Raw genomic sequence first — 23,976 nt, 5'->3', positions numbered from 1 at the left:
AATTCTACTCATTTCTCCTTTGTTTTTAGACCATCTAACTTTAAGTATTTTGGCGAATCATAAAAAATAGAGAGAATTACAATCTCCTCAAACAAGAAATCAATGACTTTCGGTATTTTTTAATATATTTATTAAATTATAAAAACCATCATTGATGGTTTCTGTTCCAAGGTCATAATATTTATACATTTATAAATAGAGTTATTAAAATCAAATTTTGATTGTAAATATTCTAAAATTGTCTTAATAAAAATATCTGCTTCATTTAAAAATGTATTAATTAGAGTATTATTTGAACATTTTAATATAATATTTTTAGCAATAGCGCCATAAAATTTATTATCAATTTTTAACTAAAGATAAACAGAGCTGTAGTATGATTTTGTATATCTTTTTTAATAAAGAATATTCTGATTGCAACTGAATATTAACTGCATGAAGTAGATTTCCTACATGTGAAACGAATCCCAAATATGCTTCTGCCATTTCATACTCGAAAAAATTTTTCAAAATTTTAGGACATCTTTTAAAATCTTTATTTAAGAGGTATTTTTTTAAAATTTTAAAATTCTACCGATGGCAGCTATTAATGACAACCACCTAATAGGTAAAGATAAATTTCGGAGCTTAGAGATGACATCCCAGTCACCGACAGGCTTGGACAGCCGGACCAACTCTTTTAATTCATTAACTCTTTTAGTTGATGAACTAAATTCGTTAAAACATTTCATCACAATTATTTCAACATCAATAGATTACATTTATTGCCCTCTTACAAGAATTATGTAGTATATAGCATATACAGCTAAGTGGTATTAATTCATTATGGTGCTGCCTCAATTCGGTAACTTTGGTTTTTGCCAAAATTTACAGGGGCATTATCAGCGTAGAAAGCTGACATGCAAATCATTGATAACCCTGAATCAGCTATATTTACCATTATGTGGCTAGCCACATCGTTGGATTTTTCACTATACGAGGATTTTAACAGTTTTATTGAAATGTTCTTATTCTTGTTGAAATAGCGAAGGATCGAGGGAAATGTTTTAATATTTCCCTTATTAAATGCATCTGTTAGAATTGTATATGGATGCCCATCTTTCAAATCGTCTTGAATTGACCTCTAGGATTCAGGTACTAAAACACTTGTGATATGCTCATTTTTGTTCTGCCACAAGTAAGGTTTGCACTTATATTGGAGTCTTTAAATATCATGAGAAAAAGATTCGACCCACATTTGTTATTGCTCTGTGAATGTTGAACTACATGATAAATGTATAGATTTCCGCAAATGTAGTTGCATCTGTATTATTTATTATTTTTGAGAATATTTTTGTATTGCAATCGATGTTGATATACTCCTATGTAGTGTTGTTAAAAAGTCGAGTTCTTACGACTTGCGACTCGAGTCATAGTCGTAAAAAACGGCTCCGACTCAAGCCGATCAAGGAGCCGAATGAGCCGACTCACTTAGTCGGCTCGTTGGGTCTGCTCAATTTTTTTGATTTTTTATAAAATCTAGTAAATTGCTAAATTTTGGGAAAATGATTAATGTGAACAAAATTATAATAAGAATATGTTGTTTTAGTTTTTCGTATTTTTTTGGCATAAATGGGTTAAAATAAGTATTGCTAACATGTTTAAATAAAATTTTAGTCCCCTCCCTACTTCCCCCTATGAAATATTTAAGATGTACCATAGATAAGTGACAATTGTCATAATAGTTGTTTTTAAAGTTTTTCGAATTTTTTGATGTAAATGGGCTAAAATAAGCATTGCTAACATGTTTAGGTAAAATTTTAGTAAAGATGTACCATAGATAAGGAACAATTGTAATCGTTGTTTTTAAAGTTTTTCGAATTTTTTTGACGTAAATGGGCTAAAATAAGCATTGCTAACATGTTTAAATAAAATTTTAGTGAAGATGTACAGTAGCAAAGTGACAATTGTCATAATCGTTGTTTTTAAAGTTTTTCGAATTTTTTTGACATAAATGGGCTAAAATAAGCATTGCTAACATGTTTAAATAAAATTTTAGTGAAGATGTACCATAGATAAGTGACAATTGTCATAATCGTTGTTTTTAAAGTTTTTCGAATTTTTTTGACGTAAATGGGCTAAAATAAGCATTGCTAACATGTTTAAATAAAATTTTAGTGAAGATGTACTAAGAAAATCATAATATTTTTTTAATTTTTGTGAATTTTTCTTTAACTTTTATTTATTTTAGTTATTCCTTTTTAATTTATTTCTAAATTTTTGCGATTTCTTTACGTTTTTTTTCTTACTGTATCTTTTCTCAATTTATTTCTAACCTTTTGCGATTTTCTTTATTTTTATTTTTCATACTATATCTTCTCTCAATCTTTACGGCAAAAACATTATCGCCCAGGGATGCGAACCCGGCAAAATTTTTGCCTAGGTTTGGTTAGCGGGTTTTCTCCTTGAAGTTCGGGTTCCAATCAGGGTTGCCAGATGTCACGATTTAGCCGTGATTCTCACGACTTCATACCTAATTTTTTACTTACCCACATTTTCTCACACTTCACGCTTTTCTCACGTTTTTTGAGTAAATTAAAATAATTACACTTAGTTTCACACTTTTTCTCACGTTTTTAAATTTTTTCAAAATATTTTTAAAAACAAATATAAAATTTAAAAAATTGTAGTATTTGTTAATAGTCCAACTAACCAATCATATTCATTGATCAATTACCCACAACAGAAATTCAATTTTTAGAAATTTTATCAAGTATAATTATAATATGTATTTAAATAACTATACATTTCTTTTATAGATTATATAAATCTTATATTAAAACTCGTAAAATTTTAAATGAAATAAATTAAGGGCAAATATTATAAAAGATCTAAAAACCAATCATCCGTTTTCAATACTAACGGATGCATAGAATAAAGGTAATATAAAAACATTTTCCTTATTACTTAAATACTTCAACAAATAGAATGGAATAAATGTTTAATTACTTAAAAAATTTTCGTCTGACAGTGAAACCAGTGACGTAGCTACGGGGGTGGTTTTAGGTTTGGACCCCTCTCAGAGCAAAAAATTTTTTTAGATTATACGTTCAAAAGACTTAAAAGTGATTTTATATCAATATATTTTTCTGGTTTTGATGTTTGTGGAAGGATATTATATTACTATTGAAATTATTCTGGATAGTATTATAAAGTCATTGAGAATAATATACTAAATTATAATAACATATTATTGATGCATGGCCGGGCAAAAGGGCCGAAGGCCTGTTAAAGGGGGTCTGGGGGGCAAAGCCCTCCCAGCTTTTATATGTATGGACCCCCTCTAAGGAAAATTCCTAGATACGCCACTGCCCTAAAGACATATCTAGATGCTTGCTAGAAAATTTAAAATTCGCTGAACTTGATATTGCTAATGTAACGGCCTATTGTGCAGATAACGCATCTGTAAGCTTTAAAAAAAATTAAAGTATTTGGACAGAATTGAAAAGTCATAGTAATAATATTATACCAATGGGTTGTATATGCCACATTCTTCACAATTCGTTTAAAAAGGCTATAATTTTTCTTAAATATGATATTGAGAGTATAGTAATTAAATGCTATAATGAATTTAGCAACTCGACAAAAAGAGTTACATTTATAAAAGTATTGGTAGAATGGTGCAATTTAGAATGGTCAGAATCACTTCGCCATGTTCCCTGGGTTACATTAATCCCAGCGATTAAGCGGATACTTAAGTATTTTCAACCCCTTAATGAATATTTTTTTATCATTATCAGCAACCCCACCAATTTTGAAAATAATTTTGGGAGATGATTTTGCAAAGGCATATTTAGATGTTTTCCTTAACGTTGGCACTTTAGTCAATAACATAAATTTACAGTTGCAATCTGAAGATGTATTAGCAATATATATATATATACACGATCTTATTTTAAAACTAAAGAATTCATTAAATTTAAAAATTCAGCAAAATTTTTATGGGAGCATTTCTAAAAATATTCTACAACATAATAATGATGTAGAAAAGGCAATAAATTTCAAAAATTAATCAAAGATATTTATAAAAAATATTATAGAATATGTAGAAAAACGTTATGATATTATAAATAATATATGGAAATATCTTAGCCCTATGACATTAAAATAATGTCCAGAATTTGAACAATTACAAAAAATTATTAGTAATTATAAAATACAAAACATAGATACAGAAATTCTCTTTGAGGAATATTCACAATTTTACTCCTATTATGGAGAAAAATTATCAAAAAACTATCACATGAATACCCAAGAAAAATAGATGGATTTTCTTTCTAATTAAAACTCACCATTGATAGAGAAAATATGCAATTTTATATTTTATATTCCGCATTCAAATGCTTCATCAGATAGAATATTCAGTCTAATGACTACTGCTTGGCGAAAAGAACGTCATCATTGGAAGCTGAACTAATGGTTAAACAAAATTAACTATTCATGCAAAGAGTTTTCAGCCTATCTCCACAGTGCCGATGGGAAATCTTTATTGCCTCTTTTAAAATCATCCATAAAATATAATAATTAATATTATGCTATTTTTATAAACATGAGAAAATTATATATCATAATTGTTATTAGTAAATCAATAAAGAATTTTTATTGTCTTTAAAATCTTGTTGTATTAAATATAACATATTAACTTAGAGAGTATGCTACATCAATTACCCCGGCCGAAGGCCGGGCAAAAGCGGGCCGAAGGCCCGCAAATTGCGACCCCCATTAATTATTATAAGAGAAAAACTCACGTTCTCAAGTGAAGAATATCTGGCAACCCTGGTTCCAATTCTTGTTTTCGCCCCATTAGATTTCAAATTTATTTTATAAATTAAATAGATATTTAAAAAACATAAAATTAGAGCTTGAATAAAATCGACGGCTGTCCCGGCGTAAATAAAATTAACGGCGGGGTACAGGTCTAATTAAATCAGAATAGATTTATCTACCATCTTTATCTTTAATATTTGGAAAATTTCATTTTTTTCTCCCCATTCAGATTTTATATTTATCTTTAATTACTTATAAAATATTTTTAGCAAATTTACGAAGGCATATGAAGTCTATGCTTCCTGAAGCTTTATCCACCAATTTTATTGCAATTCCTGATTCATTGTTCGGAGCCAGAAAACTATCTGATACCGAAAATCTTTATATGAATAAATTAGTATTAAGATGCCTTATAAGGAATAATATATCTTTCAATATTTTGGAGAGCGAAACCTTTAAAGATATTTTCAAATATGCAAATAAAAATATAAAGATAGTTTGTCGCCAAACTGCAAAAAGGTATTTATCGAATATATTCTTAAGTGCCAAAGATGGCATAATTAAAATTTTAAGTAATGTCACGGGATTAGTTTCTACCACAGATATATATCTGTGATTCTATATCATATTGTGCGATTACCGTACATTGATGAATTCTGGATATTAAAAAGTTTTTTGCTAGATATTCTAGAGTTTCCCTACCCTCACAAAGGTAAAGATATTTGTGAGCTAATTATAGAATCAATTGAAAACTTTAAAATAGAAATTTTTTTTTAGCCATCACACATGACAATGGTTCCAATATAATAGTCGCCCTAGATTAATAAATATAAATTTTCAATCAAAATATAAAAAGGGCATTAATAGTCATAGATGCCTTGCACATGTTATAAACATTATTGTGAAGGAAGGGATAGATTTCTTTTCGAAAGAGCTAGGTATGGTAGAAAAATTTAAAAAAAATATACTTGGCGCTGTACTAACTCTATACATCTTTTGGCATAAGGAACATTTCTTATGCGTTTTTTGGGGAGTATGGAGAAAATAATTTTTAATATTAGAATTATCAGAAATATTTATAAAATTTTCCCTATCCATTTCCAACATTGAACTACATCTAAACTCAGTATGGGTCTATATAAAATAAATAATTTTTTTTTAAAATAATTCCTGCCTGGCGTGGTTTGAAAAATTTATAGTTTCAAATAAGAATAGGCTCATTTTCAATTTTTAAAAGATTAATAATAAAATTTAAAGAAATATTTATTTATATTCCTCTAAAATTATGAGAGATGGAATAAAAAAATTCACTAATCAGATGCTGAGCCAATTAGCATATTGGGCATTAATTCTATTGTTAAAACCTCAATTAAATATAAATAAGAGCAGCAGGATTGCTAGTTGATTAAATAAAATAATAAGCAGATTCGGTAAGCGGAAAATAATTCCCCGGAAAAAAATCCCCGGAAAAAAATCCCCAGGAAAATAATTCCTAGGAAATGAAATACCCGGAAAATAATTCCCCGGAAAATAATTCCCCAGAAAATAGTTCCCAGGTAAATAATTCTCCGGAAAAAAAATCGCCGGAATAAAATTCCCCTGGAAAATAATTCCCCGGAAAAAATTTCCCCACTATATATTGAATTGCTAAATTGCATTGCTAAAAGGCAATCAATCATAATCAATTAAAAATCAATCAAAAATTTATTACGTATATTTTTTTAATGATAATTTTTTAAACTTTTTTAAAATATATTTAAATCATTTTTTTATTATAAATGAAGAATACTGATTAAATGATATAGTATTATAATTTTATTTTTATTTAATATTATTAGTAAGAAATTTATTTTTCTAGCTTATTAAAACAAATATACATTTTATTCAATTTTAAAAATTAACAAATATATATCCGTAAGAGGGCGTTATATGTTTTAATATGTATCATTTTAGCAAACCGGAATGATGATTGGATAGCTTTTTTATATTTGTGTATATATATACATATGAAAAACCTAAAAATTAAAAAATTTTTTTAGGTTTCTTTGATGTTTAATTTATGAGTAGGTTTAGAATAGTAAAACAATGGAAATTTTCTAAAGTAAATATTGCTGGCGTTATTTATCAAAATCTCTTCATTTTTGTTTTATACGTGTATATTTACGTGCTAAGCATTATCCTAAAATATATTTTGAAAATAATTTGATTTGGCCGATAATTTTGTTCGCATTATTTTCCCAAAATTTAGCAATTTACCAGATTTTATAAAAAAACAAAAAAATTGAGCAGCCCCAACGAGTCGAATACACGAGCCGACTAAGTGAGCCGACCAATGCGGCTCATTTAGTTGACTCGAGTCAAAGTCGTTTTATCGACTAAAACTAGGCTCGAGTCTTATCTAAGTCGACTCGGCTTAGCCGTTTAACAACACTACTCCCTTGTACTGACTTATATGAATGAAATGATGTTGATTTATTATTGGATAAAAATAAAACAGGAAAAGAAATTTACAAACTAGATATGTTTTTCGAATAAATATTTAAAATTTATTTTAAAAATATAAAAATAATCAATTAATGTCTCTCAAAATTATTATTTATATATTGAAAATGTTTAATACTAAAAAAATTGCGGGAGATTTTTGCGGGAGATTTCCAATTGATGTAGTTTTGCAGGAGAGAGATGTCTGCGTGTAAACTAAAAAATCGCGGGAGCCTCCAGCTGATAGGGGGAGACATGGCAACCCTGGTTCCACCACCAAGTCTCCTTATGTCTAGACCTCCCTTTTGTCCATCCACATACCTCCTCAGTTGTCATCACCCAAGCTTTCTTCATGGCTTCCCACTTGTCATTTACCCCAGATGCTTGTGCCACCTCCACCTCCCTAATCGCCAATGTCATATTGAATTGATGTCTAGCACTCCTTCAATTTCCAAACCTTCAGCCTTGGCACAAACTTTCTTTTCTAACTAGTCTATGATGATTTATACATTCCTCTCTCGGTATCACTTTCACATTTTTTACTATACATCGGTCACATCTCCTTTATAACAAATAATCCATTGCACTTTTGGTACTACCCCACTTATAAGTCACCAGCTTCTCGGATTCTTTCTTAAACATTGTATTAACAATCATATCCATAACATCACTAAAATCTAAAATCCTCTCTCCTTTCAAATTTCTCATGCCATAACTGAACCCTCCATGTACTCCTTCATAACCCTCACTACTCGCTCCCACATGTCCATTCAGATTGCTAGTCATGATAATCCCCTCTTCATTTGCCAGTCTCGATGTCACCCAATAGACTGTCCCAAAATATATCTTTCTCTTCTTCACTTCTTTCAACCTGAGGAACATATGCTGAGATAATATTATATAGCTTTCTACCAAAAATCATCTTGATAACCATTATCTGGTTATCTAGCCTTCTCACTTCGACTACTTTGTCTACCAATTTCTCCGCAACCAATACCCCAACTCTAGCCTTACCCATTACTTCCTTGCCAAAAGAATTTATACTTTTCACTAGTCTTGCCAATCATTCTTGTCCCATTTCCTTTCCATCTAGCCTTCTGTATGCAGCACACCCTTCTATGCAATACATCGACCACTTCTCCCACTCTTCTCGTCATACTTCCAACATTTCATGTCGCGACCCTAACTCGATCCCCCGTAAACTGGTTTCTCCACTTATTATCAGGTCGTTTATGGCCGTCATAAGTTTCATTTTCATGAATCGTGGTTCCACCAGGTTTCCCATCCTTCTTTTTGTCGTAGGCGGATGAGGAGGCCCACGGGGTACTTTGGGCTGTATACCCGCCCATGCTTTGTTGTAACCATAGGGAGATTTTATAGCAAGGTTTTTACAATCGGATGCCCTTCCTGACATCAACCTCTTGAAGTGGTTTTTACACCCCGACGAGGAGACGGTGATCCTATTCTAGACCCAGATCACAGGGAACCTTTTAGACCTCTATTAGCCGCCAAAAGACGTTGCCACTCCCCCGCCACGATGAGGCTCAAGGTAGGATTTTGGGAGAGTCATCTATCCTACTGTTATTAAAATTCTCTAAACTTGAATTTTGACTACTGAAGTCATCGGGGGAGGGTGAAATGAAAGGTGTTCCTACCGCCTTGATTTACTTTTCGCATTCCTACCTTGAACACAGTAGCGCCAAGCTGTTTTAGAGTCTGACACCTGGATTAAAAATGGTTACAGTTCTGGTAAAAATGAAATTAGTTGAAAGAAATTGAATTTATGAATTGATAATAAAAAATCGGAAATATATTAAACCCGCAATTTTGTACCATTTAGGCCTTATTTATAGTAAACGCGTTATATTCAAGCATTGCGTTATTTAACGCTATCGAAATCAAGCTGATTCTTTATAGCGTTAATAATTTTTGAAAAATACGTCTCTAATGATGTTTTTAAATTTTATCATGGCGTTATCATCATAACGCTCCATAATAAATTATACTTATTTTGTTGATAACGCTGGTTAAATATCGCAACATTTGAACATAACGCATTATAATAGAGACATTAAGATTATAAATAGTGTTGCTCTTAATATTATTTTATCTTTCATTTAAAAAAAACAAAAATAATTTGTGCAGCTCAAGAGCAAAATGTGTTTCAGGACGAGATGGCGGTGATAGATTTCAATAATCTACCCTCAGGGGTGGGAGGGAGTGATTCAAAATCATCGAAAGGCAAACCACTCAAGGATCCGTTTTTTGGTATAGACGAACACCCAAAAATTGATACCACCCTTGAAAATTTGCAAAAATTGCCGGCCATTTTTAAAAAAGGTGGAAATGTTTCCGCCGGAAACGCTTCGGTACAGATATTATATTTCATATTGGCAGTTTTTCAGGTTTACCCGGGCCAGAGGAGAAATTGGCTTACCTGTGTAAACCTGAAAAATCGCCAATAAGCGATAAAGAAGATAGCCCGTTTTTAACCTTTCCCCAAGGAGACCAAAAATTTAAGAACGTTAAAAGCGGAATTTTTTAAATTCGAGAGATAAAAATATTTGGCACTAAATCAAATCGCCTAACGCGCGGTACATAGAAATCACCTCGACCTTATAAAATTTTTAGAAATGTTCCCCGTTAATATTTATGGCCCAATCCGAAATTATTTTATATAAAGATACCCGGTGGCCCAAAATTTATTTAGGCCTTCACGCACATTTTTTTTATGAAGGAAAAATCATAAATTTAAAAAATAGATAAAAAAAAAATCATGTATATCCGACCTAAAAATATTTTGCATGAGTTGTCCGCCTTTCAAGCCGGATTGCGGATACTGTGACTGTGTTCTTATATCGTTTCCTTATAAATAATATTGTAGGGAATATGCGATGGGGGCGGCGTTGTCATTGTGACTGACGGAGAAACTTGTAAAAGAAAAAATTATAAACCTTTAGCTAGGATTGTATCTTTTCACGTGTCAGGTAAATTAAATTTATGCATTAAATTTTTATTAAAAAGTTTTAAACATATAATCGATGCGGTAATCAGAGGACAAAATGCACTAAAAATGTATTTTGATGAGTCCAGTGTTGGGCAGTATCGCGGATATTTGCATTTAAAGATAATAAATACAAATGGTTTTTTTATATTTTTATTCAGTATTAATTTAAATATTTTAGAAAGTTTTTATTTTAAATACTAAAAAATAAAAAAGTATTTTTTATTTATTACGATTTCACTTTTAGACGAATATAAATATATTTTTTGCAATATGTAAATCCACATTTAATTATTTAAATATTAGATTTGTGACTAAATTATAACATCTTCCATTTTAAATCCTATTTTATTTTTAAAATATATATCAAGCACGATAATACAAGGGTTTCTTTTAAGCTGAAGAGGTTATAGTAATTGAAGGAAAGGAACTTCTATATTAAGCTATTATATTTATAAGATATTTTTGCAAGGATTGTGTGACAACGTCAACTTCCTCTAAATGTAATTTGACCAGAGTTTAGTTACTTTTTAAATGGATTTAGATACAGATACATCATTTAAAAACGTATCTACCGATACAATTTTACAAATGTCAATTTTTATTAGGGTTCGCCGTTGTTCTCGAACAAAAACTCTTATTATGAGAGCAAAAAATATGTAAACAAAATAATATTAAAAAATGTCAATCCCTCCATTTTTATCGTTCTTTCTAACAAATTCTTCTTTAAAACGAGCATTTATATAAAAAAAATTTTTTACATTGAACTTATAATTTATTGATTAAAAGTCAGGGGAGTATCTATAAAATATTTTTAAAAATTCTAAATAAATTTATTAGTTAATAATTTTGTGCATCTATGGTATTGTTTTTAATAATAAATGAGCCTCAGCAAGGATTTATATATTTCTTTATAGTTCGAAAAAATTGAGCGTTTGCAGTACGTTTTTTAACCTACATGATAAAAATATCCTTCACAATCTTGAACTGGAATCTATAGATTTAAATGTGAAAATTTTTTTTAATTAATTATATATTTTTTCTCTATTTAAGTTTTAATATTTTATACATAAATTTTAATATTTTTATACATAAGTTTTAATTTTATATAAGTTTTAATAATTTATAAATAGGTTTTAATATTTATTTTCTATATAAGTTTTAACATATATTTTTTTATTATATATTTTAATGTATATTTATTTAAATTATATGCTCATGTGAAATATAATGAATTTAGCGTTCAAATATTTTTATTTATAATATAAAAAATCGTTAAATAAAAGTATATCAAATTGTATCTAAAAAAATATCTAAAAACAAATACAAATACTAAAAGAGTATCTAGATATAGATACTGATTTTTTTTGTATATATTTATATACAGAAAATTTTTATATCTAAATACTTTAACAACTCTGAATTTGACAATTTTGGAAGGAATTTTTTAATCAAAAATCAATAAAGTGAAAGCTAAATTTAATCTCTGCACAACATAAAATAAACCCATAATCTTAAATGGAGTGATTTTGCCCACTACTCTTTATAATTTTTACGTAGAAAATGATTGATAATAAAAATATTATTTAAGTAAATATAAAATTGATACTGTGATACTAAAAAAATTGCTTGCAAAAAGTATTCATCAAAGTATTTATTTGCTCAAAAGGTTTTCGTCAAGAGAAAGAAAGGAAAAATAAAGTAAGAAAGAAAAATAATTTTTGAAAACAGTTTATAAGTATTTATATTTAAAAAAGTTTTTTTTAAAACCTATTTATATTCGAATACATATTTTTGAAAATTTTCCCATCCTAATTTTGAAAGTAGGGCACCAAATGACATCATCAACGAGTCGCGTGTCCTTCCATAAGCTTCAGTTTTTGCTCTATATTGTAATATTTTAGCCCAAACATGGAAAATTCCTCTGTTCTAATTTTATCTTTAATAGAAGGTCTTAGCTACTTTTGAATGTCTGCTTCCAATTTCTTTTATATCTAGAAAATATTCCAAGAACATAGTATTGCTAGCCATAAAAGAAAACCTTTTTTTTAAATAATAGTTTTACTGTTTCACTTATGCTTGAATTAATAAAATGTTCCCTTAGATTTTCAAGACAGAGATATGCCTGAAAGTATCTTGTTCTTTTTCAAAACAAATGTTATTCTTTCCCTAAGGGTTCAAAAAATAAAAATTTGACTTTATCCCAAAAAGACAATTCTCCGGTATCAAGTATTATAGCTCTGAGTTCATTTTCTTGTACCATCAACTCGATTGAACGCATCCTTTGATTTCATCTGGGATTTAAACATCAAATAGACAGTTCCCCATCATTTATGCTTTACTTTTTTAGAAAAAATATCTTGCCACGTCACTTCTGTTTATCCTCTAATTCTTTGGTAGACGATGATTTCAAAAATAGATTACCACTTTTTCCACCTTTGGTACAGACTTTTTAAATCCAAATAATTTTACAATTTTACCAATAAACACTCCAGTATGGGAATTACCATTTGCATTTATAGATATATAAAAAAATAGGTCTAGGTGTTGTGATAACAAAATTTATCCTAGAATCACCCCTTTGAAAATGGAAAAAGCTTTATATATTATTGAGATATAACTTAAATGATTTATTATTTTCGATTAAAGCAATATAAATTTAGATAGATATTTAATAGTTTTTATAATTCATTTATAACTTCAAAAAATGTATTTAAAGATTTAAATTTAAATTATTTTATTCTAACTTTAAATCAAAATATAATTTTCCCATTTCAGAATCAAGTCATCATCTATCTTTCATATTACAAAGGGATCTTCATATGGTCGTTCGATTATTGGAGTGTCCCATTTAACATTTTTGAAAAGATTGATTTAGCCGTTGAAATGGATAATTGTTAAGTTTTATCTGTTTAAACCAATACATGAATAAAAATATTAGGTATTGACAAAGTTACACCTACATTTTATTTTGTTTATTTTACATGAATTCAAATATTTTTATATTTATGTATTTTACTTCAAAGTAGTATTTTTAAACGGCTTGATTTGGCCAATTTTAAATTGAGATTTTAGACAAAATAATATTATGTAAATGGATGTCCAAACCTTTCAGGCATCTATGAGCAAAATTTCCAGGCGTGCATAATGTTTTTGGCTAAAATCTTGGGTTAACCCTTTTTAAAAAATCGAGCCGTTTAACATCACCATGTCAAAGGTAAGTAAATGATAGCTAACCAAAATATGTGCATCTTAAATCTAATAATTAAATTTTACTTATTTTATATTTTTTTAAAATTAATTTACTAATAAAAATATATTATTCGTCTTGAAGAAAAATATGAAATTTTTTAAAAAAAGGTCACGTAGAATAATGATGATAAGTTATTTGGTTACTTTGATTATATTTGTGCCGAAAAACGAGCGAAAGAATTAATTTTGAATGCAGATTTCAAATTTTCAGTTTATTCAATTAGATTAGCAAGAATAAAGATGTGAAATTTTAAAGCCGATAATCTCAGTTTTAACACAGATACATCTGGAGTTACCAAACATTTGCGCTACTATATATTATATTAATTTACCATTTCTATTAATTTTACATCAACTAAATGTCCCTTTCAATACAAATTAAATGGTAAATATAAAAATTACAATTAGATCACTACTAAATTATAAAATATATTAGGTATGGACTTGAGACTTAATATAGAATTCGACTAAACCATTCATTAAATATATCTATGAAATAACTAAGATGATCATGTTGAGATCAAGGCCGAAATTTAAATAATACCAAAATTTTTATTTCATTGTTAATTTCCTTTTCTATTAAAAATAATTATTTAATTTCTCAGCCCCAGATAAAGGGTCAATATATTTCTGGTCCATAAATAATTTAATTATCTTAGTAACCCACCATACCAAATGATTTTTAGTGTTGTTATAAAAGTCTTGATTTTGGAATATTTTTTAAACAACTTACTATTATATCCAGAAAAATATTACACAAGCCTGAAGATTTTGCTCATAAATGGGGGGGGGGGCAAAGGTTTGGACATTTTATTAGCAAAATCTCGTGGCTTAGATAATATTTTTCTTGTTAAAATATTGAGATAGCCGTTTTTAAAAATCGACGATCGAGCCGTTTAACAACACTAAGTGCATTGTAGTTAAAACGTCTACAGTATAATCGATAAATTTTTCTATTGAAAACATTATTGAAGAGTCTTCCCTATTAATCGTTGCTTGATTTTTCAGCCGCTTAAAGTGTTCTTGATAGGTGTACAATTGGGTTCTCCTCCCCAGTAAGAAAACTGAACAATTATGGCACCAAAGTCAGCATTCGAAGCCCCACAATATATTAAGACAGGGACTTCTTCTAATGATAAATCCTATCCATATAATTTAATATGAATAGTTAAAAATCCCTTGATACCTTTAATTAACTTCAGTTCTTCCCGGTTTTCTGTCATGCATTATGTACTCCATTAGGTTTAAGCTCTGAGTCTTCAACAATCACATCACTCCAATTCTTATTTGGGCGCCATCTCATACGTTTACCTCCTACTTCTAGTTTTGCTATTTTTTCCAATATATCCCATCTCCGGATAAAATATTTTTAACTTGATAAATTTTACATCGTTGGGCCGAGTATTACACTTTATTATTATTAACTATCTAATCTTTTGTAGGATGGATACCTGCACTAGTTAGATCGAATGAAATTTTAAATATCTTAAATAACTGGCATGAGTCAAAATTATGAGAAAGATGCAATAAAAGATTTCCCGTAAAATTAATAGAAGAAATCTAACTCTTACTATTTATATAATTTATAAAGAGAATTTTCTTATAAATAAATTTTTTATACTCAAGTTCTCTTGGCGTTCAATTGGCAGACTACAGGGTTATATTAATTAACCTCAGGGGACTGGTAAGGTTAAAATATTTTAATCTTATTTATTTTATGTATTCGGATGTACTCTAAGATGCATCGATATCATTTTTTAGCCTACACCAATACTAACTGATGCGGTGGGCCATGCAGTGCGCGTCTGATATTTATGATCTTTATCGAAGAACTTGTGTATGGTAGTTTGTTATAGGTCAATCAAATAACTCATCATTAATTAATATAATCGAGGATTATCATTTCAAAAATGATAAAAATCAATATCCTAACTTATGTATTTTTACATATTTATATCATTTAATAAGCTCTGTGAATCCCTTGTTTTTATTTATAAATATGTCGTAATTCTAATAAAAGTGTCAATTAAAGAAATCTGAAAATGTGCATTATTTTGAGGTCTCCGTATTTACAAAAAGTAATCAACTACAACGACTCTAAATCTGCGCAGGTGTCTGGTACGCCATTGTCTATATTATTGATCACAACTGTTCTATTCCTAACAATTCCAACGTCAATATCAATTAACAATCCTCGCCAGCTAAAAATTATACTGCTTCATGCTGTGTGAACATATCTGGTAGGGATAGAAATGCGATGATTCCCGAATATATGATAATGACGCGAATACTCAAAATTATCAAAAATATATTCATTTAAAATGCAAGGGCATAATTAAAACATAGTATGACAAATGAAACCAAATTACAAAAAAGAAAAAATCCATGATCTAGACCTCCTAATCAATAACACCTCACGTCCAATAAATATTATACTAGCTATAAAATTACATCTTGTTGCCACTTTTCAAAATTATTTCTTTCTTTGAAAAGTGTCGATTATTACAATATTTAATAAATATCATAAATAAGATTACTCTTTTTTAAAATTATATCAATTGTAGGAATTTTTTTAAAATTAGGTTGTGATCCTACTATAATGGGGATTGGTCCGGTTTATGCTATCAAAGGAGCTTTGAAAAAAGCAAATTTAAGCGTAAAAGACATGGATTTGATTGAAGTTAACACAATTTTTTATTTATGTTTGTACGTTTATTATATTAATATCCAGGAAAATAGCAAACTTATATGGAAAATGTCCTACCTCAAAAAGTTATTATGTGTCCGAATTCCTAACTTCCCCTCAGAACCTTCTAGAGTGGGCTTCTAATTCTGATTCAGGAATTTTAACTCCATTTAGAGAAAATTTTAATAGGCCAAACTTAATCAGAACTATTTGCTGAAAGGGGTAGGACACACCCCGGTCTGAAAAAATAGCGCGATGGATTGTTTATAAATCTATATCTGTTTGGCCTGAGCTCTCAAAATGTCCAACCAAATCATCTTAAATTATTGAACCTGAATTCGGGCTCGACTACCTCTAGACCACCTCTCCTTTTAAGATAATAACGCCGACTCCCCCCCCCCGTTGTAAACATCCAAATAATCCAATTATGGATACTAACTGTATATTTAACTACGAGGATACCTCCCTCAAATTTTAATTATGCAATTGTATCTTACTCCCTTCCCTTATTAGACGGCTCTGCTTATCCTTATATAATATATAATATTGTCACTTTAATTGGGTGCTAAAATTAATATCTATATTTTTTATGTGTAAATATTCTCTCTATCCCTTTCTCTCACTTGAAAAATAATGAATATCGAATTATATTAACTCATTCAATCCATAAAGCTTTTCTAAAAAAATGGTATATATATGTTGTTTCCATATTAAATCAACCAAAAAAAGTCGATTCTCAACCCGACTCCTTTCGATTTTTTTTAAAATTTGTATGATGGTAGTATATACACTAACTAGTAAAAATATAAAATTTTAATTCTAAACTCAGCTTATTTCATGAGATATGATCATCTTTAGAAACGCGGAAATTCCAAAATACACTATATTTAATTTTAAATATCTCAAAAAGTAATTAAGCTAAAGACATAATTTAAATTTTATTAGATAACTCTAGAATAGCCCTTTAATATATTTATTGAAAATAAGTCTATTACAAAAAACCAGAAATGGGTGTAAAATAAAAATTGCTCTTTTTTTTCTTTCAAATTTTTTTTGAAGATCTTCTTAATATTTGTACAAAATCCTAGATTGGGACGAATACTGGGCCAATAGTTATTACACTTTAAATATAATTAGTATGGTTTAAATCCTATATTATACTAAATATATAGTAATTTACGAAACATATAAAGAAAATATTTTTAGGATCGGGCCATGTATTTTTTTATTTTTTGGCCGTGTTAGAAAAATTAGGCCCAGATCACTAGTAGACATTGTGCCATATTTAACACATAAGTTTAGCTATTTTATTTTAGATGTAAAAATATTTATAACTTTATTTAGCTAATAATTTATATTACATGGATATCAATGGGAAATTAATATTGTAATAAACATATTTTAAGTAATACATAAAATAATCTAATGAATTAGAATAAAATTTGACTTTCATTTTTCCTTCCATTGGAATAAATAAATGATATTTTTGTGTCCCGGGAATTCGTTTGGCCGTTAAAAATCTATTTTCGAGATTGGCTTCCATTCTTAAATATTAAACGTGCTGAATATGTAATTAATCCGCGGGATATCCCGCATTATTATATAAATCAAAGGAGTTAGTATATGATTTTCACAAGGACGTTGCATTGCTCTAGTCGCCAACCTCTTAGTAATTCCCCCTAAACTATCGCAAGGAGTTTTGCCATGTGCAGTTGCAAAAAAATGCTATTCTACCTTAATCCCAAAATCATCATAATGGCCGTATAGGTTCACAAAGTTTTTTTTTTAAACTGGGTAACAGCTTCATCAGAAAAATAAAAATTATTGAAATCTTATCAAATATTTCTTTCAAGAATAGAATTAATTTTATTAGAAATAAATAAAAGGAACAAGTATTGTCTGATATAACCACGTAACTTACATATTTGATGATATCGCTTTCGCGGTAAGAAATCATAAATTGATAAAGTGTTGCCTGATTATTTGTACAATGGAAACCTCGAGCGTGATCTTGAACTACAAAAGCGTAGTTCTCTGCAAAATCGGATATTATTAGATATTACCCATCCTTCAAATTCGATTTTAATAAAAATGAAAATTGTTCCGAAGAAATAAATGCATGAGGAATTAAAATATATAGATTATATAAAATTTAAACAATGGTTGGCGGCAGACCGTATTACCCTCGAAACGTTAAGTTCGCCGGCGAATTTCTGGGGTATTTGATTGAAAAATAAAATATTTTAATTCCTCTAGCATTCATTAAGATCGAATTTGAAGGATGGGGAATATCTAATAATATCCGATTTTGCAGAGAACTAAGCTGTTGTAGTTCAAGATCACGATAGAGGTTTCCATTGGACAAATAATCAGGCAACACTTTATCCATTTATGATTTATTACCGCGAAAGCGATATCATCAAACATGTAAGTTACATGGTTATATCAGATTGTCTAAAACACAATACTTGTTCCTTTCATTTATTTCAAATAAAATTAATTCTATACTTGAAAAATAATTTTTATTTTTCTGATGGAGCTGTTACCCAGTATAAAAACAAAAAAAACTTTGTGAACCTCTACAGCCATCATGATGATTTTGGGATCAAGGTAGAATAGCATTTTTTTTGCAACTGCACATGGCAAAACTCCTTGCAATAGTTTAGGGGGAATTACTAAGAGGTTTGCGGCTAGAGCAATGCAACGTCCTTGTGAAAATCATATACTAACTTCTTTAATTTTTATAATTATGCGGGATATCCCGCGGATTAATTACATATTTGTCAGCACGTTTAATATTTAAGAATGGAAACCAATCTCGAAAATAGATTTTTAACGGCCAAACGAATTCCCGGGACACAAAAAAATCATTTATTTATTCCAATGGAAGGAAAAATGAAAGTCAAATTTTATTCTAATTCGTTAGATTATTTTATGTATTACTTAAAATATGTTTATTACAATATTAATTTCCCATTGATATTCATGTAGGGGAGACTGGGGTTAGTCGAACCAATTTTTACAAAATTGGCTATAGCTCTTGTTGTTTTATAGATAATATAAAAAATATGTATGGATACCTAAAACTATACTCTATAAAGTGCCTTATAAAAAATCTTAAGAATATAATTATTTTTTTTTAATTTTCTTTTTTGTAAAAGTGAAAATTTTGTTCAACAAGCCCCCAATAGCGGGGTGAGGCAAACCACTTCAAGGGGCTTCCTAAACCATTGGTTTTTTTAGGCAATAATAAATTGAAATGCATTTTTATTTTTTAATAATGATATGTATAGAATAATTTTACTGTTCAAAATATCTTAATACTTATAAATAGAAGCTAATTATATATAAAAATTGAAACTTAACTTTGGCTAATTTAATAAACATTTTGGACATAAAAAAATATGAATTTTAATAAATACCAATCATAAACAGCCATGAAATTGCCTTTTCAAGATTTTGAAATTTTTTTTATTATTAATTGTTATAATTGACGTGTATGGTTTAGCAAACCCCGTTAGCTCTAAATTGACAAATCATGATTGAAATAATATCTAGATTTGATAAATACTCATAAAACTTACCCAAATTATAGAAGAATGTTTATACTTTGTAATAAAATTTAATTTACATATTAATGATCATATATTTTAATAAAAATTAAAATTCTGTCATGTGAAAATCCTTTGAAAATTTCATCAAAATTTTATTTCTTTAATAAAATTTTTAGTAATTAATTATTTTAAAATATATTTTGTACATAGATGTATACTAATGAAAACTATATTAGGATAAAATTTTAACCATATGATGTATTTAATTTTAAAATAAGATAATGTGGTTTGCCAAGCCCCGGGGTTTACTTAACCCCAGTCTCCCTTAATATAAATAATTAGCTAAATAAAGTTATAAATATTTTTACTACTAAAATAAAATAGCTAAACTTATGTGTTAAATATGACACAATGTCTACTAGTAATCTACATAGGGCCTAATTTTTCTAATACGGCCCGAAAGATTTATAAAAATATATATCCGGCCCTATCCCAAACAAATTTTCTTATTAGTTTCGTAAATTACTATACATTTGGTATAATATAGGATTTAAGCCATACTACTTATATTTAAAGTGTAATAACTATTGGCCAGTACTCGTCCCAATCTAGGATTTTGTATAAATATTAAGAATTATAATGTCTATCTGTAAAAAAAATTTGAAAGAAAAAAAAGAGCAATATTTATTTTATAGCCATTTTCTATTTCCGGTTTTGTAATAGAATAATTTTCAATAAAGTAAATTTTATATCATATTAAAGGGCTATCTAATAAAATTTAAATTATGTCTTTAGCTTACTTTTTGAAATATTTAAAATTAAATATAGTATATTTTGGAATTTCCGCGTTTCTAAAGATGACCATATCTCATGAAGTAAGCTGAATTGAGAATAGAAATTTTATATTTTTACTAGTGAGTGTCTCTACTACCATCATACAAATTTTAAAAAAAATCGAAGAGGGTTGGGTTAAATCTTCAGTTGATTTGATATGGAATACTATATATATATATATCCTTATTTCATTATTTCTCCTAAAGTCCTATAGATGGCATTTAGTTTATTATATTATATGAGATGATTTCGATTAATGCTCATCCTTAGCAATTTCTCTTGTAGAATCGATATGTAAATGACGTTCTATTATCATTCTAGAATAATTGTTTACGTTAAAGGTTAACGAGGCTTTTGCCTCTCAATATCTAGCAGTAGAAAAGGAATTGAACTTAAACCCCGAAAAAACAAATGTTAATGGTGGAGCTATTGCTTTAGGGCATCCATTAGCCGCTTCCGGTTCGAGGATTATGGCTCACCTAACTCATCAATTAAGGTTCTAGTTTAAATATATAAATAATATATTTTTATAATCTTAAAATTTAATAGAATATATATTTATCCGCTACCTTAATGTTAATTTCTAACTATCATAATATAAGATGAGGAAATTTAATTTAAAAAGTTACAGGTGTACTGTACCTATACCGCTTTTTGGAGGACGCCCTGATTTTCCAATATCATGCTAATATCGGCCGATCATCTATATCATTTGGTCCAATTTTTAATAAAAATTATGGGATTTTTCATGCATAGACATTTTTTTCCCTCCCATATAATTATGATACATTAGGAATGACTGAGAAAAGAAAATCACCAAAATACTATGAAAACAATATATTTATACCATATTGTGATTTCAATAACCTGCTCGTTGGGAAAGGAAGCGACCCTTATCCCCAAAAAATGCCTTAAATTAACAATTTTGAGGACCTTTTTACCTCAAACAAAAATTAACATAGAAATCCTACACAAGAATGTTAACTTATTTAAAGATTCCTAGCCATCATCTGAATAAGAATACTATCATAATTTTTTAATTATTATTTTTTATATATATTGCAGGGGCGTCACTATAGCCTTTATAATCTCAGGCTCAAAATAAATTTTTAAATTATGGAAATTACCTTCTTTTTTTAAAAAAACTAACTTACCTTTTTTTAATGGTATAAAGAAAAATTTTCAATTTTTCATAGGGCTTGAGCCCTGCCCCCCCCCCTCCCAAGTGACGCTACGGATATGTTGCTCTTCCGCTTTAATAGATTTAAAATGGCCCAATTAAGATTTTAGCCAGAATATCATTGCCGTTGTTTTCACACACAAACTCTTATTATGAGATCACAAAATACGCTAACAACATTTTTTATATCTTGTTATCATTCAATTCGAACATCATAAAAACAAAATAATAATGTCAATACCTTTATTTTTATCGTATTTTCGAACAAATTTTTATTCAAAACGAACATTTATATTTAAAAAAAATTTTATATTTAAACTTAATATTTATTGATTAAAAAATTCTAAATAAATTTATTTGATTAAAATATTTATGCATCAAGTTATTGCATAAAAATATATTATAAAATTTATTTATAACTTACACAAATAATATTTAATCATATGAAAAAATTTTTATATTTTTATTTTAATAAATAATGGGCGTCATGGCTAAGTAAGGATTAATATATTCCTTTACATGAGAAAAATATCCTTCACAATCTTGGACTGATATCTATAGATTTAAAAGGGGAAAAAATATTATGCAATAATTATATCAAATGTTGAATTATTATTGTTTACCTTTGTATTTGAGAAAGTTCCAAATAATTATGCACTTGCTATTTACATTTTTTATATCAATGATAATGAACATATTTCTTTGTAGTGTTTTCATAATGATACAAGATGGTTATTTTAGAAAAAAAAAATTAGTTAATGTCATTTAACCTCCTTCATTAAAAAAATTTGATTCTATATTACTTTAAATCATATATGGCAAAATTATCCTCGTACATAAAAAATAAGAATATTTGAGTATTTTTTTCTGTTTTTCTTTGAGTATTCTTTTTAATATAAAAAAATCATAAGTTTCTTTTTATTCAATAAGTTTATAGATATACCTTTTTTTTAAAAAAATAGATTATTTTAGGGTATAATTTTATTTTTATAATAATTTTATAGATATTCCGCTTTTAATGAAAAAATTATAAGTTTATAGTGTAAAATTTTTTTTAAATATAAATGCTGGTTTTGAATGAGAATTTTTACGAAAGAACCATAAAAATAAGGGTATAAACATTATAAGATCATCGAATTGAATGATAACAAAATATAATGAGTGTTGTTTACGTATTTTATGCTCACATAATAAGAGCTTCCCTGCTAAAACAAAAACCCTGTACGTAAGCCTCTAAATTTAGCAAATAAAAGTATAAACCTTACTGCTCCAACTTTACATAATATTATTTTGGCTAAAATCTTAATCAAGCCTTTTTTTTAAATCGATTCACAGTAAATCTTTAATTTAATTTTTTTTATATATTATTACTGCATCATCATTATTTTTGATATAAAAACATATTTTTCCTTTGGCTTATTGATGTCGAGCTCCACAAATTTTTATAATTTACAACGATTGACAATTTAAATCAACCCAATAATCTGATGAGCATAGTGACTATATGATATTTTAAATATTAATTTTAAAATGAATAAATATTAAAAATTGAAATTTAACTTCCTCTTAGGCTATATTCAAAATAATTTTTTTTCTTCTAATTACATTATCCCCCCCCCATCCACTGTTTTTCTGTTAAGATTGAAGAATTTACGATATGCTGTAGGTTCCGCTTGTATAGGAGGTGGACAAGGAATTGCCATCGTCATTGAAAATTTGGCTAAATAATTCCATATATTGATTTAAACAAAAAAAACCAAATCATATTGTGATATTTTTTTTACATGCTAATTTTTTTTATTTTCAAAATAATTGAAAAATTTGTAATACATTTATATTTCGCTTATTTTTATTACATACAAATTATAAACATGAAATGAAATGACTATTTTTGATAAATTATTAGGGAAAAAATATATTACTCACATAAAGGTGGATATTATTGTAGTGGCATAACAACTTCTATATTTTCTTGTTATATCTTTTTATTAAGTGGACACTTTACATCATTATAATAAGAAGTTATAATAAAGATACATATTTTAATTAAAATGTAAGCTTTTCGTAAAATATTGTCACTAGTATTGCTAAATCAACTAACTTTGGCCAGCTCAAATAAGGCTTGAACATGCATTTAGCCTAAATAAAATGACCTAAAGTTTTTGTTGAGCCCAGCTTA

General features: G+C 28.1%; 1 protein-coding gene across 1 annotated transcript in view; it reads left to right on the top strand.

Moving 5' to 3' along the window:
- The window catches only part of LOC135931122 (3-ketoacyl-CoA thiolase, mitochondrial-like), a 32,641-nt gene extending 8,900 nt beyond the window's left edge, over positions 1 to 23,741 (top strand). Inside the window, exons 6-10 of the mRNA XM_065468009.1 lie at positions 9,433 to 9,656; positions 10,172 to 10,274; positions 16,126 to 16,223; positions 20,959 to 21,113; positions 23,438 to 23,741. Coding sequence (XP_065324081.1) covers positions 9,433 to 9,656; positions 10,172 to 10,274; positions 16,126 to 16,223; positions 20,959 to 21,113; positions 23,438 to 23,525 — 668 coding nt within the window. The 3' untranslated portion in view covers positions 23,526 to 23,741. The remainder of the gene's footprint in view (positions 1 to 9,432; positions 9,657 to 10,171; positions 10,275 to 16,125; positions 16,224 to 20,958; positions 21,114 to 23,437) is intronic.
- The last annotated feature ends 235 nt before the right edge of the window (positions 23,742 to 23,976 follow it).

This window comes from Gordionus sp. m RMFG-2023, chromosome 1 (assembly GCF_954871325.1).
Source record: "Gordionus sp. m RMFG-2023 chromosome 1, tfGorSpeb1-WG-v2, whole genome shotgun sequence".
Classification (NCBI taxonomy): domain Eukaryota; kingdom Metazoa; phylum Nematomorpha; class Gordioida; order Chordodea; family Parachordodidae; genus Gordionus; species Gordionus sp. m RMFG-2023.
The sequence above is the reverse complement of the archived record's forward strand: the minus strand, read 5'-3'. Positions and strand labels throughout refer to the sequence as shown.